Source organism: Lynx rufus, unplaced genomic scaffold (genome assembly GCF_022079265.1).
Source record: "Lynx rufus isolate CCGP_SWC_20201006 ecotype Redwood Valley unplaced genomic scaffold, mLynRuf1.p SCAF_8, whole genome shotgun sequence".
NCBI classification, from domain to species: Eukaryota; Metazoa; Chordata; class Mammalia; order Carnivora; family Felidae; genus Lynx; species Lynx rufus.
In genome coordinates, this window is record NW_025814896.1 from 1,116,634 (window position 1) to 1,131,285 (window position 14,652).

The 14,652-nt window shown below is 57.8% G+C and overlaps 1 protein-coding gene across 1 annotated transcript; it reads left to right on the forward strand.

The window, feature by feature from the left end:
* Positions 1-7,528: 7,528 nt before the first annotated feature.
* Positions 7,529-14,235, forward strand: BHLHE23 (basic helix-loop-helix family member e23). Its single transcript, XM_047068121.1, has 3 exons — positions 7,529-7,556; positions 9,338-9,507; positions 13,195-14,235. The coding sequence occupies exons 1-3, from the start codon at positions 7,529-7,531 to the stop codon at positions 14,233-14,235; spliced, it is 1,239 nt and encodes a 412-aa protein (XP_046924077.1).
* The last annotated feature ends 417 nt before the right edge of the window (positions 14,236-14,652 follow it).

Consider the following 14,652-nt stretch of genomic DNA (forward strand, 5'->3'; position numbering starts at 1 on the left):
CAAGGAAGCCCAGAGGGGACAAAATAGACTGAAACAAGAGTATCAGTGGCACGCAGGCCACCGGTAAGGGGGTGGAGGGACAGGAAATACGCCCTAAAAAATAACAGTCAAGTTTTCCAAACCTGCTGAAAATCCAGAGACTGAAAGAGACCAACAACTTCCAGCGGAATAAACCCCCACGAAAAGCCTGGTGCGGCGATCCCAATACAACTGCCGAAAACCGGCAATAAAGGAAAACCTCCAGCAGTCCAGGAAAACAGACGAATCACACACAGCGGGACGGGGATCGGAGCTACGGCGGACCGCTGGGTGACACTGTACGGGCCAAACACGGCGAGGAGACAGCTTTAAAGTATCCACAGAGAAAGAAAATCTGTCCAGCTAAAACCCGACGTGGCACAAAAATATCTTCACAGATAAAACGTTTTTAAACAAACAAAGAAAGTCAGAGGATTTGTCACCCGCAGGCTCTCAGGAAAAAGTCATCAAAGATCTTCAGGCACAGCGAATGACGCCGGGCCGGTCTACGCAGACGAACAAGGTGGGCCAGACACGGAGAGCACGTGGGTAAAGGTAACATACTGGTTTATTTTTGATTTTCGGAAGGTAATCGAGCGTTGAAAGCCGACTTATTAATGATGTGCCTTGGGCTCCGCCCACACAGCGTGGGCCGTGCGACAGTGGCACCAGGCAGGGGCGCGAGTCCACGGCTGCCGGGCGTGCAGGGTGGGCGCTGGGTTAGCAGGACCCACGCTGACCCCAGACAGCCACTGCTAACGTGCGAAACTCGGAGCCAACAGGAGAGAAAAAGATGGAAACACTTCTCAAACCCAGTCCACGGCGATACAGGAAAAGACGAAAGGAGACGTTTCGTGAAGACGCGTATCCGGAAAATGCGTGTCTCCTTGAAGACAAGGAGAGAGCCGTCGGTGGAGGCAAGGACTGTGCGTACCAGGGAGGACATCCACTCACCGGCGATGACAAAGGGACACCAGCCGAACTCCACAGGCCAGAGGCAATGCGGCTCATGGGACACAGCCAGGCAGATGTCACTCGCACCCTGGCCGACCAGCCACGGTCCAGATGGGGCCACGGGCCTCCGGTGGGGGTCCACACAGGTGGCTTCACGCAAACACAGCGGCAGGTGTTGGCGAACACTGGGCCGGGACAAGGCCCATCGCCCAGATCGGCCGGTGACCCGGGGTTGTGTCTTACTGGCCGTGAGGGCACCAGTGGGGGACGGGCTCCCGCCTGCTGCCCTGGGGGTGGGCGCTCCCATGGCCCCGTGTGGCAGCCAGGGTGTGAAATGGCCACAACCATCTGACCCAGTGCCATAGTGACGGGGCTCAGAATGAGGTCCAAGGTGCCGTGGGTTGAGGGAGCAGGGAGAGGGGACACCTGAGTGGGAGGCCAACAAGCCATCGTGCCTGCCGGCGACCGTCAGCCTTGCTACCCCATTTTACAGATGGGGAAGAGTGAGGGAGGCCTTTCTGGACGGCTGGGCAGGGCACCGGCGTCCACACTGCCATCGTCCCAATAAGGTGACCCACTGAAGTGTGTGAATCGCATGGTGCACACGGGTCCTGTCCCCACACACGCAGACCCCGTCTGCACACATGGGCCCTGTCTGCACACGTGGACGCCGTCTGCACACATGGGCCCCGTCCACACACTTGCCTAAAGCACACAGAACCTGGGAGGCAGGTGCCGTGGCCGGGCCTTGCCCAGGTGAGGAGAGAGTTGCGGGTCCCGCATCAGCCGCCAGGAGCCTGGCCTCAGGTCCCCAGCCGCCGCCCGCCGAGGCCTGCTCCTCCTCCCTCTGGGGTCATGCTCAGTCTCCTGGGCCCAGATCCTCCCTGCAGCCAGAACCCACCATCCTCGGGCACCAGGCTGGAACCCCTCAGCCATCGCACAGACGCCCCTGCGCCTCCCTGCAGCCCTTCCCTGTCTGCGGGGCCCCCTCCCAGGCCCAGAACGGCTGCTGGTGCCTGCAGCTCCCCCCATCCCCGCTGGACTCCACCTGATGCAGGGCTGCGGGGGGCAGGGTGAGGGGACCGGGGCTGTGTCCTGATTACCCCAGAGGGCCCAGGGCCAGAGGTCGGGCCCAAGAGCAACCAAGGACACGCTTGGACTCCATGACTCCGCAGCCCCCAGACCTGCCTTGGAAGCGGCTGGACCCAGGGGCTTGCTGCCCCCTGGAGGCCAGAAGGAGAACTGACCCTAATGGGCCACCCCCTCACCCCGTCAGGAGGTGGTGCGGGGCGCTGAGCCACACCCACGCGGAGCCCCACTGATGCCCGCACCTGCAGAGTGCGGGGCAGGGGCCCAGGGCACGGTGACCTCAGGTGACCTGAGCAAGTGCTGGGCAGTCACTGCCTGCTCTCCAAGTGCCCGCAGAGAGCACAGGCGAGGGGGCAGCAGGTGAGCCAGGACCTAATGGGGTTAATGGGGGAGGAGTGGGCAGGGGACACAGAGGACAGAAGTTGGAGCAGGACTCAGGCAGGCCCCCCGAGAGGGGTGCAGGGGACAGAGGGGAGTGGCATGGGCCTTGCAGGGAAAGTTCTGCCTGCAGATGTCGGGGGCTGAGGGACCACCTGGGCCAAGGTGGGAGTGGGCCGGGTGCGATGAGGCCACCGTTCTCCCGAGCTCTGGGCGGCAGCCAGGGGCCCCTGCAAAGGGCCAGGTGGGCCACAGTCTTACTGTGAATGAGGGGACCTCGGCAGGGACACACCTGACATGCTTCACCGGGATCTCCCTTGTCACCTGGGGAGGAAGAAACGTGGGGAGCCCGTGCAGCAGCGGGGTGCAGGGAGGCTGTCTCAGGTACTACTCCTGCGTGACGGCCAGCTTTTATCACTCGTGATCCCGCGTGTTGGGAATTGGAGCGGGCTCAGCAGGACAGCTGTCTGCTCCACATGCCGTGGGCTGGGCAGGGTCAGGAGGTCCAAGAAGGGCCACCGATACCCCAGGGCCTCCTTGCGGGCAGGTGTTAGGCACATCCTCTCTGGAAACTCTCTCCTGAGGACAATGTGTCCAGGGGCCAGAGGCAGTGAGGGAGAAGAGGCAGAGGCACCCCACCACCACCAAAAGAACAGATGCAGCCCCGTCTGCTGCACGGCTGGAGACCCACGTCCGGGGGGGGGGGCGGGGCGGGTAGCTGTGGACGCCTCAACTCAGTGAATGCTGAGGCCAACGGCCTGGACCGGGTGGGGAGTGGCAGCAGTGGGCAAAGAAAGGGGTGTCTCCAAGCACCCACTTAAGCAGCAGAAGGAAGGAACGAGGTCTGTCTGCACGGCCACGTGCTTCCAAGAGCAGTGTCTGCCCCAGGACCAGAGGAGCTGGCCCGGACCCCCCCACACCCTCACAGGTGGTCCAGAGCACACCCCTCCCTGAGGAAAAGGCAAGAAATTGGGGGAACTCTCAGCACACCTCCTCCTAGTGCCCCCTGGTGAAGACAGGAAGGTGCCCGGGGGCCCTAGGTGGCATTTCCACACTGTCCCACATCGGCATTACAGAGCCACCTCTGCCAAGGGAAGCCTGGGATCCACCAGCCTCTGATCTTGTTTCCAGCCTCTCCAGCTCTGCCTCCAGTTCTGCCTCCAGGACTCCCATGCCAGCCCTGTCACTGGGTGCTCACAGCCCTCCCCTGCTGCCTTCCCTGCCAACTCCAGTCAGCATGAGTGTGACTGATCAAAGCCAGGGATGGGACACCGGACCCCTCACCATCCTCAGGCCCCAGAGCGAATGGTCTGCCAGCAGCGGGGGGGAGCACAGTCCAACTTCCATTTCCTCCAGAGTCTGAGGTCAAGGCTCTGCCCACTTTTTAAATCAGTTTGCGTTTTTTGCTACTGAGTTGTATGAGTTCTTTACATAGTTTGGATATGACCCCTCCCCTTATCACATATATGATTTGCAAATATTTTCTCCCATTCTATAGGATATCTTTTCATTTTGTTGATAGTTTCCTTTGCTGAGCAGAAGCTTTTTGGTTTGATGTAGTCCCAGTAGTTCGTTTTTGCCTTTGTTTTTGTGTCAAATAAAAAAAAAAAAAAATCATCACCAAGACCAATGTCAGAGAGGTTGCTATCTGTGTTTTCTTTTAGGAGTTTTAAGGCTTCAGGTATTATGTTCAAGTGTTTAATCCATTTTGAGTTGATTTTTGTGGATGGTTTAAGATGGGGGACCAGTTTCATTCTTTTGCATGAGGTTGCCTAGATTTCTCAACACCATCTGTTGAAGAGAATGTCCTTTCCTCATTGAATATTCTTGGCTCTTTTGTCATAAATTAATTGGCCATATATGTGTAAGTTTATTTCTGGGATCTCTGTTCTGTTCCACTGGTCCGTGTGTCTGTTTTTATGCAAAAGCCACACTGTTTTGATTACTACAGCTTTCTACCATGGTTTTAAAGAAGGAAGCATGATGCCTTCAGCTTTGGTCTTCTTTCTCAATACTGCCTTGGCTACTCAGGGTATTTTGTGGTTTCATACAGATTTTAGGATTTTATTTTTCTATTTCGTAAAAAAAAAAAAAAGCAAAAAAAAATGCCATTGGAATCTTGATAAGGATTGCATTGAATCTATAGATGGCTTTAGACAGTATAGACATTTTAACAATATTAATTCAACCCATGGGCACAGAATGTCTCTCCATTTATTTGGGTCGTCTTCAACATCTGTCAACAATGTCACAGTTTTCAGAGAACAGGTCTGTCACCTCCATGGTTAAATTTATTCCTGGGTATTTTATTCTTTTTGATGCAATTGTAAATGGGATTATTTTCTTAATTCCTCTTTCTGATGGTTTGTGGTTAGCATGTAGAAACTCAACTGATTTTTGTGTATTAATTGTGTATCCTGCAACTTTCCTGAATTCTTTTATTAGTTATGACAGTTGTTTAGTGGAGTCTTGAGGGGTTTCTATACAGACAATCCCCTACTTGTGATTATTTGACTTTACAAAGGTGGGAAAGCAATACACATTCAGTAGAAATCGTACTTTGACATTTGCTCTCTCCCCCAGCTAAAATCATGCGGTCGGATCCTGCCTTGTGAGGCTGGGTGGGGATGGCTCCCAGCAGCCACGCGCTCAGGAAGGTCAACAGCAGATCCACTCACAACAATTCTGCATCCAGTCAACATCCTATTTCCCCTTTCCGTACGGCATTCAATAAATCAGATATTCAACACTTTATCATAAAACAGGCTTTGTGTCAGAGGACACTGCCCAACTGTAGGCTCATGTCAGTGTTCTGAGCACGTTTAAGGTCAGCGAGGCTAAGGTGTGATGTCTGGTAGGTGAAGTGTATGAAATGCATTTCCTACTTGTGACAGTTTCAACTTACGATGTGTTTGTCAGGATGTGACCCGTCCTAAGTCCAGGAAGATCTCTATATATAAAACCATGTCATTTTCACACAGAGGCAAGTTTATTTCTTCCTTTCCGATCTGAATGCCTCTTGCTTCTTTTTCTATCAGCGATATTGGCCTATGATTTTCTTTTCCTGTAGTGTCTTACTTGGTTTTGGAATCAGGGTAATGCTGGACTCAAAACATGGTTTTGGAACTGTTCCCTCCTGTTCAATTTTTTGGAAGATTTTGAGAGGGATCGGGGTTAATTCTTCTTTAAATGTCTCATAGAATCTACCTGTGAAGCCATCTGGCCCCGGGCTTCTCTTCATCGGGAGGTTCTTAATTATGGACTCAATCTCCTTACTAGCGATTAGTCTGCTCAGACGTTCTGTCCCTTCATGACTCAGGCGTGCTGGGTTGTATGTTTCCAGGAATTTGCCCATTTCTTCGGGCTGTCCAACTTGTTGGCATACAATTGTTCACAGCGGTCTCAGGACCCTTTGTATTTCTGTGGTACCTTATAAGCACATGGATGTTTATAGCAACTTCATTCATAATTGCCAACAACTAACAGAAGAAATAGAGATGTCTGTAACCATGTAGACATTTTTAATGATACAGCGAATTTGGCCAAATTAACTTACATAAAACATTACACCCAACAACACGCTTTCAAAAAAAAATGACAAAAATTAACCATATGAGATGTCATGGCAATTTAGGGAGAAGGAGGGAGGGACAAACGGGGGGCGCAAGGGCAGGGATTTCTAAGGCATTGTAACTGTTCTGTGTGACGCATACCCGTCACTACACATCTGCCCAAAGCATCGGCACCCACAGCACACGGAGGCTCATGTAAGCTACGGACTCTGGTGTGTCATATGTATCAGCATTGGTTCATCAGCCGTGACACCTGCAGCTCGTCCTGCAAAGTCAATAACAGAGGAGTGGGGGAGGGGAAGGGTTAAGTGGACACTATACTTTCTCATCAGTTTTCATATGAACTTTAAAACTGGTCTTTAAAGAAAGTGTACTAACTTTTTTTTAATTGACCATATGCTGAGCCTAAAGCAAGCTTCAAAAAGGACACTAAGGGATCTTGTTAACATCTTTAGGGAACAAATTTTTCAAAGCAGTCTTGATGTGCCCAGCAGAAAGGCTTTATGGATGGTTGTCCGCTCCCCGTGATACAGTCCAGTTACACAGTGAGAGACTGTCACATCTCAGCAGCTGTCAATAGATGAAAGGTAAGAATATGGAGGGCTTGAACAGCACGATACATACACTCGACTGAATTTAGGTAAATATAGACTATATATATATATACATACATACATATGATTTCAACTGTGTCCAATAAAACTCCCATCATATGCATGAGCTATGTTCAATGACTATAATGGAATAAAATTAGAAATCGACAAGAAAGGAAAACCAAAAAGGTATTCATATATCTAAGTAGTAGTTACAAACTTTAAAGCTGCTTTCCTATGAAGAAATCTGGTATTGCTTCAAAGAAATTTAACTATTTTGTTAACGTTTATTTTTGAAAGACAGAGCATGAGCAGGGAAGGGGCAGAGGAGAGGGAGACACAGAATCCGAAGCAGGGCTCCAGGCTCCGAGCTGTCAGCACAGAGCCCAACGCGGGGCTCAAACCCACAGACCACGAGATCATGACCTGAGCTGAAGTCAGACGCTTAACTGACTGAGCCACCCGGGCGCCCCACTTCGAAGAAATGTAAAGGCTCCATATCTAAATGTCAGGGGTGCAGACTGTGTTCTCAGAGGGAAATGCCGAGCCTTGATTGTCCAGAGTCTCTTGGCGAAGCTCACCGCTCCTAATGAAGCACGAAAGATGGACACCTTGTCCATCTGGGGGCTGGGGGGAGGGTGTCAGGAAGGCTTCCTGGAGGAGGAGGTACATTCAGCCCGATGGGATGGGCAGGGGCATTCCAAGCAGGCAGATGTCTAAAGCCAAGGCGCTGGAACCAGGAACACCCCACATCACACATCACTGGCACCAGTGCTGGGGGCACCGTGGGGTGGGGCTCAGCACGGGGTTGCGCAGGTGGGAACGGCCTAGAGCACCCCCAAGTGGCAGGGACTCTGCCGCAGGTGAGTGACAGCTGCTGGGCGTTGTGGGTGGAAAGAGATCGGACCAGCCAGGAACCTGGTGATGGAGAAGAGGGAGCAGAGCGGCGAGGGTGAGCCTGCACGGAAACCCTGCCCGAGCCGGTACACCGACTTGTTCTCTGTGTATTGCTCTAGGTCAGCGGCTGGGCCACGAACCAAGGAGACAGTTTGAGGAGATAAATTCGTGCTGATGCATGCTGCACCTGTCTCCACAGCATCCTTCCCGAATACCCAGCAGGTGCCCCCTCTGCGGGGGATCCGAAGGTCCAGCTGGTGGGACGGGATTTGGGAGTCGTGAGCAACATTCGGGAGGCGGCCGGGAGCTGTCTTATATGTGCCTCATCACGAGGCCACATCGCATTAAAACCTCCTCTCGTACGGCGTGGCGGAGCCTGAAAGTAGCATGCTCAGTGAGCGAAGCCCACGAGGCATGATCGCAGTCACACGGAATGTCCAGAAGAGACACAGACACAGACAGAAAGGAGACGGGTGGTTGCCAGGGGCTGGGGGAGGGGAGGAATGGAGAGCGGGTGGGTGAATACGGAGTGTCTGTTTTGGTGTGATAAAAGTGTCTTAAAATAGATTGCGAGGTGGTGAGGGATGCATAACACTGTGGACATACTGAGAACCTCTGAAATGTGCGCTTTCAATGGGTGATCTGTGTCGTATGTGAATTACATCTCAGTGAAGCCTCTCTCATCAGCCTGGACGGGCCTGGCTCAGTGCCTGCTCGTAGGGGAGAGGGGGGAATCCTTTGAAAATCGCCCAGTGCCGTAAAAATGTGAAAGGTTGTAGTTCTGCGAAGCTTCTAACAACACCTAGACCAAAAGCAGCTTCTTGGGGGCGCCTGGGTGGCTCAGTCGGTTGAGGGTCCCACTCTCGATTTCGGCCCAGGTCATGACCTCACAGTTCATGGGACCGAGCCCGATGGGATCCCCATGGGATCGAGCACTGGCAGTGCAGAGCCCGCTTGGAATTCTCTGTCTCTCCCTCCCTCTCTGCCCCTTCCCCTCTCGTTCTTGCTCTCTAAATAAACAAACATTTTTTAAAAAACAGCTTCTTGTAAGCAGACCAGGACCAGTCCGTCCACCTTTGCCCCAAGAAGAGTGTGGTGACACAGGGCAGAGGTGGGTCAGATGCCGACCACCACCCTGGGCACTGTGGCACAGACTCTGGGGGCTTTGAGGGCGTGCACTAAGCACTGCCTAGAGGCACTTGGTAAGGGGTACACAGAGACATGTGTCACCCTAAAATGAGCTAAGCAGCACTCTCCTCCATCACCAGAGACCCGGAAAGACAACGGGGGCGGGGGGCAGAGTCCCGCCTGAAATCCCAGAGGAACCACCCGGCCTCCTCCCTGCTGGGCGAGCCGGAGGTGGTCCTGGTTGCCCCTAGGGACCTTGTCCCCGGGGAACCATCCACGCAAAATCGCAAAGAGTTGCGACCTCGTTTGGCCTCCCGCACTAGAGCGATATCACAGAAACGAAGCACAACCGGAAAGCGGGTGCAGAGATGTGCAAGAAAATCAATAAAAGCATTCAGAGGTTTGAAATAAATGCTTGTTAGGCACCTTTCAGAGAACGTCTGTGAGTGAACGCCCCACGTCCCCACACCGGCCACCGCGGCCTCCTGTTCGTTGGTGGTGTTTGACAAGAAACGGTTGAAACGTCACGGGTGGTGTAAGAATCAGAAGGCTGCTCTGCGCCAGGAGACGGGAACCCTCCCGCGCAGGGCTCATTCCCAACACTGACAGGTGGATTCTTCCGCCCCTGAGGCTGGGAATCCCCCAGAAGGTCCACGCGGTGTGTCCACGGCCTCTCCTTGTCCTGTCTCGACGCCCCTCCATTTGCAGATGAGGAAGTGTGGCTTGCCCGAGGCCACGCAGCAGCGAGCTCTGGGGACCCCAGCGCCGTGTTCCCTGCTGCTCCCCTGCCCCAGCCTGCCTGCCTGGCCCCCCAGGTGACTGTGTTCCACGCGGGCCCCCACCTGCCCCACCGGCCCCCCTTCCCCAAGACCCAACAAGTGCAGATGCAGGGGCAGCCGGCGTCATCCACTGGGGGCTGTGGCATCCGACTGTCCCCGCCTGGCTGCGGCAGAAGGGCCGGCCGCATGCAGGGACCGTGCCTGCGTGGCCCAGAGTGGCTACCCGGAGGGCGGAGGAACCGCTGTTCAGAACAGCCTTCAGTTGCAAACACAGTCCCACTTTACTGATGCGGAGACGGGCCCAGGGAGGCTGCCGAGCTACCCGTAAGCGGTGGAGTCCGTGCAGCCCTACCTCACCCCATGCTGCCCCTGCCTGCAAGGGTGAAGGGCCCAGAGCTGGGGAGACCTGGGCCACGGGACAGATCGGCTTCATCAGGCTGTGTACACCAGGGCCAGCCTCGAGCCACCAAACCCCGGGACCGTGAACCCAGTGCCCAGCATGACAGACAACAGGAACCTGGGAAGCAGCCTCCTGTGGCCGGTGAGCGGGTGCCCAGAGGGCGGGAGAGCAGGCATCCACCTGGCCCTGAACTCCGAGGAGCCCCGGAGCCCAGCGGGCGGGGCGCAATCTCCTGGGCGGCCAGCAGGTGGCGGCGTCTGACCAAAAAACGGTGCCTCTCCGGGCGCCTGGCCGGGATTTGAAGCTGCCTTTCCGTCTGTGGGGGGTGGGCCCCCCACGAAGGCTGTTTTAGGGTCCCGGGCTCCAGATGTGGGCCCATCCCTGCCTCCAGTCCTTCTCCGAGCCGTTGAAGGTGTTTGGTTACGGGGCCATTTAGAAAATGGCCGTGGCCTGAAGTTTAGACATCCCAACTTCCATGCCCACCACAGACCAGGGTGCCCGTCCCCGGCTGCGACGCGGACGCCAGCTTTAACCTAACCTCCCGGGTGACGCCGACCTGCAGCCGTGGCTGGGACTGTGCTCCAGGCCTTTTTTTTTTTTTTTTTTTAAGGTTAAATCTTTTATTTCCATTTTTTTAAGTTATTTTAATCACGCGGTGCTCATCACAATCCCAAGTGCTCCCCTTAAACCCCGCCCCCCGTCCCCCCCTCTGGTGGCTGTGGGTGTTCTCGGCACTGAGGAGTCTGTTTCTGGGCTTGTCTCTCGCTCTTTCTTTTCCCTCCTCTTGTTTGTTTCTTAGATTCCGCATGTGAGTAAAATCATAGGGTCTTTGTTTTTGACTTAATTTGCCCAAGTGTATTTCCAGATCCATCCACGTCGTGGCAAATGGCAAGATTCCATTCTTCTTGGTGGCTGAATAATATTCCATTGCCTGTCTGTCTCTACCTCTATCTCTATGTGTCTGTATATATATATAGAGAGAGAGAGAGAGAGAAAGAGAGAGAGAGATCCAGGCCATGACTGGAAAGCCAACCTCACCGTACCTGCACAGTTACTATGTCGGTCACCACGGCGTTCTGCTGACACACCCCTCGGTGATTCAAATGCCCCCACTGGGTCCGTAGCATACCGTCCCCTCAACCCCATCACCTCCAGTCAGTCCTGAGCCCCAGAGGCAGGACATCGTCTGATGCACTTTTCCTCAGGGCCCCTGTGGACTTGGCCCACCTCTCTGTGTCCCCTGTCACCCCCTCTCCCCTGCAGCTCTGCCAGGCCTGGAGGGACCTCCAGGAGGAAGTGTCCCCAGCCCCCAGAGCACAGTGGCCTGTAGAGAACGCTTCCCTGAGCACAATGGCTGCTGCTGTCCTCCAACATGCCACACTCCTTCTGACAGCCCGGATGCCCCCACCCCCAGCCCTCTGGTCGAATTAACAGCCACTCACCCTTCAGACCACAGCCTGAACACCATGGCTTCCTGTCCACACAAGGCTGTCCTCAGAGCTGGCCTGTGACTGACCTCAGCCCAGGCCCCTCTCAGAAAGGCCTCACCCTGACCCTTCTCGTCCTTGCCAAAGACAGGGCCCACCTTCTCTCTGGGCCCGGAGACGCTGTGGGGGAGACCCGCCCTCCTGAACGCACAGCGAGGGCAACCACGAGGCCCCAGCACAGGCAGGTGCCTCAGCCTGTGTGTAGCTCCTCTCCACTCATTTCCATGCGGGGCCCGGAGCAAGGACGCCCTGAGGTTTTCCACGATGGCCTACCCCTAGGTTCCTGCCCTCAAACACCAGCACAGAGCATAGAAGCCCTTGAGAGCCAGGATCCCAGTCACTGCTGGATTTCCAGAACCTTCCAGACAGCAAATGGCTCTTAGCCATTCACTCCACGGCACCTACTCACCTCCCTGAGGACTCAACACCACACGCACCATTTCTGTTACTCTCTCCTTGAAGGAACCTGGAGAGCAGAGACACTAAGCCACTTTGCCAAGGTCTCGTGCTGGAGGCCAGGGTGACACTTGTCTCTGGGCTGAGCCAGAAGCAAGCCTTCCCACCAGCTCCCGGTCCAGGCAGCTTCCCACCCGGAGAAAGTCTGGGGTCCTGGCCTCCACCCCTCACTGGAAGAACCAAAAAGCTGGGTGCTGAGGCCGGCAGGACCTCCACCCACCGGGGCCGGATCCGAGAGGCAGCAGCAGCCCGGAGACTCCAGGGAAAGCCCCAGAAGCCAGTGTGCACGCAACGCCTGGGTGGTTTTCCGTCCAAGAACGCGGAGGAAAGTTAGCTGGTGGTGCGCTGGCCATGCGCGGATATCATTCCCTCAGCATACTCTGCAAACAGGGACCCAGGGTTTGAGGAAGGGAGCGTGGCGCCCTCAGCTCCTTCCCCTGCCCCGTCTGAGCCGTTCTGGGCTTTTCCAACCTGTGTTAGAAACTCCAGACCTTCCGAGAGCTCTGGCACTAGTCCCCAAAGCCTCCCCTCAGCCTCCAGAACTTTTCCTGGTGGGGGCTCCCAGCTCGGCCCGCCCCTCACACGGAGGAAGCTGAGCCCAGTGACCAGCACAGCCCCCACCCCCCTGCAGGCTCTGGGAGAACTGCAGAGTAGACCTCATACGTCGCAGCACCCCCCCCCACCCCGGGCCCCCAGGCAAAGATCGGGTCTGGCGCCCACCTGGGGATGCCACCTTAGTGTCCCCGGGGCGGGGAGTGTTGGCTGAGACACGGGCCAGAATTACGACTCCTCCCACCCCCCCCCACCCCCAGTGTCTCACTGGCCACCCTCCCCAACTCCACCACGGAGGTCACACCCTGACAAGGACAAATGGGAAGACCTCTCTGCCCCTGGACAAGCGTGAGAAACCCTCACACCTGAATTACCAGAAAATTGAAACCAGACGTTGATCCTAAGCAAGTTTTGTCCTCAAAGTCCAATCCCTGCTTTAAGCCACTATGACTTGGGGGAGTGTGGAAAGGGAGGCACTCATCCGGGGAAAGTGCGTCCCACAGGCCCAGGGACTTCCCGATGGCGCCACAGGGCGGGCAGCCGGAGTGAGCGGTGCGCAAACTCGGTTCTGAGGCTGTACGTGGGCTCCGTGGGGCACCTACCCGGGCTGCACGCCCAAGACCCCGGAGGAGGCCCCAGGCCAGGGCTCCGCCCCTGCTCCGGCGGGGTGGGGGGTGGGGGGCAGGTGTCCGGGGCTGTGCTGCGCGCTCCCCGCTCCGACCCCTGCGCGACGCCGGAGCCGGCTCTTGCCAGAAGAACCGGGGACAAGACGGGCTGAGGCAGGTGCCCGCGTCAGACGCGGCGTCGCGCGGCGGCAGCCCCCGGGGAGGCAGGCATCGGCCGGAGACGCGGAGATGCAGGTAAAGCCGCCGCCAGCCCATCTCCACGCAGACCTCCAGCTCCCTGCATCCAGCGGTCCCCGCCCCGGCCGTCGGTAGGCGCCGCCGGTGGAGCCAGGCGGTCACCAAGTCCCCTCTGATTGGATGGCCGCGAAGTCCCAGCAGCCGCCTCCGCACCTTAAAACGGGAGCCGAGCGCGTGGGAGCTCCAGCCCGCCCCGCCCGGCCCTGCACGCGGCGGCGAGGGGTGGGGGAGGAGGAGGGCAGGAGCGAGCGAGGAGGAAGGACGAGGAGGACGGGGAGAGGAGGCGCCCAGGAGGCGGGGCCCGGGCGGCCGGAGAGGCTCCGGGACCGACCCACCGACCGCCGCCGACAGCCGGACCGACGCGCGAGCCCGGAGCTGCACCGGCCGCGCGGCCATGGCCGAGCTCAAGTCGCTGTCGGGGGACGCGTACCTGGCGCTGAGCCACGGCTACGCGGCGGCCACGGCCGGCCTGGCCTACGGGGCGGCCCGGGGGCCCGAGGCGGCCCGCGGCTACGGCGCGCCGGGCCCGGGCGGCGACCTCCCCGCGGCGCCCGCGCCCCACGCCCCGGCGGCGGCCGAGAGCAGCGGCGAGCAGAGCGACGACGACGACGCCTTCGAGCAGCGGCGGCGGCGGCGGCGGCGGGGGCCCGGGGGCGCGGGGGACGGGCGGCGGCGGCCTCGGGAGCAGCGCTCGCTGCGACTGAGCATCAACGCGCGCGAGCGGCGGCGGATGCACGACCTGAACGACGCGCTGGACGGGCTGCGCGCCGTCATCCCCTACGCGCACAGCCCGTCGGTGCGCAAGCTCTCCAAGATCGCCACGCTGCTGCTCGCCAAGAACTACATCCTCATGCAGGCGCAGGCCCTGGACGAGATGCGGCGCCTCGTGGCCTACCTCAACCAGGGCCAGGGCCTGGCGGGCCCCGTGGCCGCTGCGCCCCTGACGCCCTTCGGCCAGGCCGCTGTGTACCCCTTCTCTGCGGGCGCCCCGCTGCCCTGCCCCGACAAGTGCACCGCCTTCTCCGGGACGCCCTCGGCGCTTTGCAAACACTGTAACGAGAAGCCGTGAGGGCCCCGAGCCGCCCCCACTCCCGCACGCGTCTCACATTTTACCTTGCCACCCCCCCCCCCACCCCGCGACCGTGTCACCCTGCCCCGACCGGCCCCACCCACCGGGAGAAGGCGCCCGAAGTCGCTTCCAGCCTGTGCGCGCGGAACCGTGTAGGGCCGCGAGCTCAGAGCACGTCTGGGCGCGGTGGAGAGCGGAATACGGGAATCCGCGCCCCCGAGCCCTCGGTGCGCGCCCCGGGCAATCTCCTGACTTCCGGCTCCAAGCCCGGGACGGGACGGCGGACCTGCCCTGCTTGTCCGGGCATCGCCACGCACCCTGAAAAGAAAACCAGGACTACAGCTGGAGCGGGGACCGGCGGCGTGACCCCGGGGGAGCGGGCCTGCTGGGCGCCAGCCCGGTTCTCACCGAGCGCGG

What these genes read in the sequence shown, in the direction of transcription:
- BHLHE23 (XM_047068121.1), top strand. Translation starts at nt 7,529, where the DNA reads ATGGAGAAGAGGGAGCAGAGCGGCGAGG. An exon ending in GAGGGAGCAGAGCGGCGAGG is followed by an intron (nt 7,557 to 9,337) that starts GTGAGCCTGCAC and finishes CTCCATTTGCAG; the next exon opens with ATGAGGAAGTGTGGCTTGCC. An exon ending in CCTTCCCCAAGACCCAACAA is followed by an intron (nt 9,508 to 13,194) that starts GTGCAGATGCAG and finishes ATCTCCACGCAG; the next exon opens with ACCTCCAGCTCCCTGCATCC.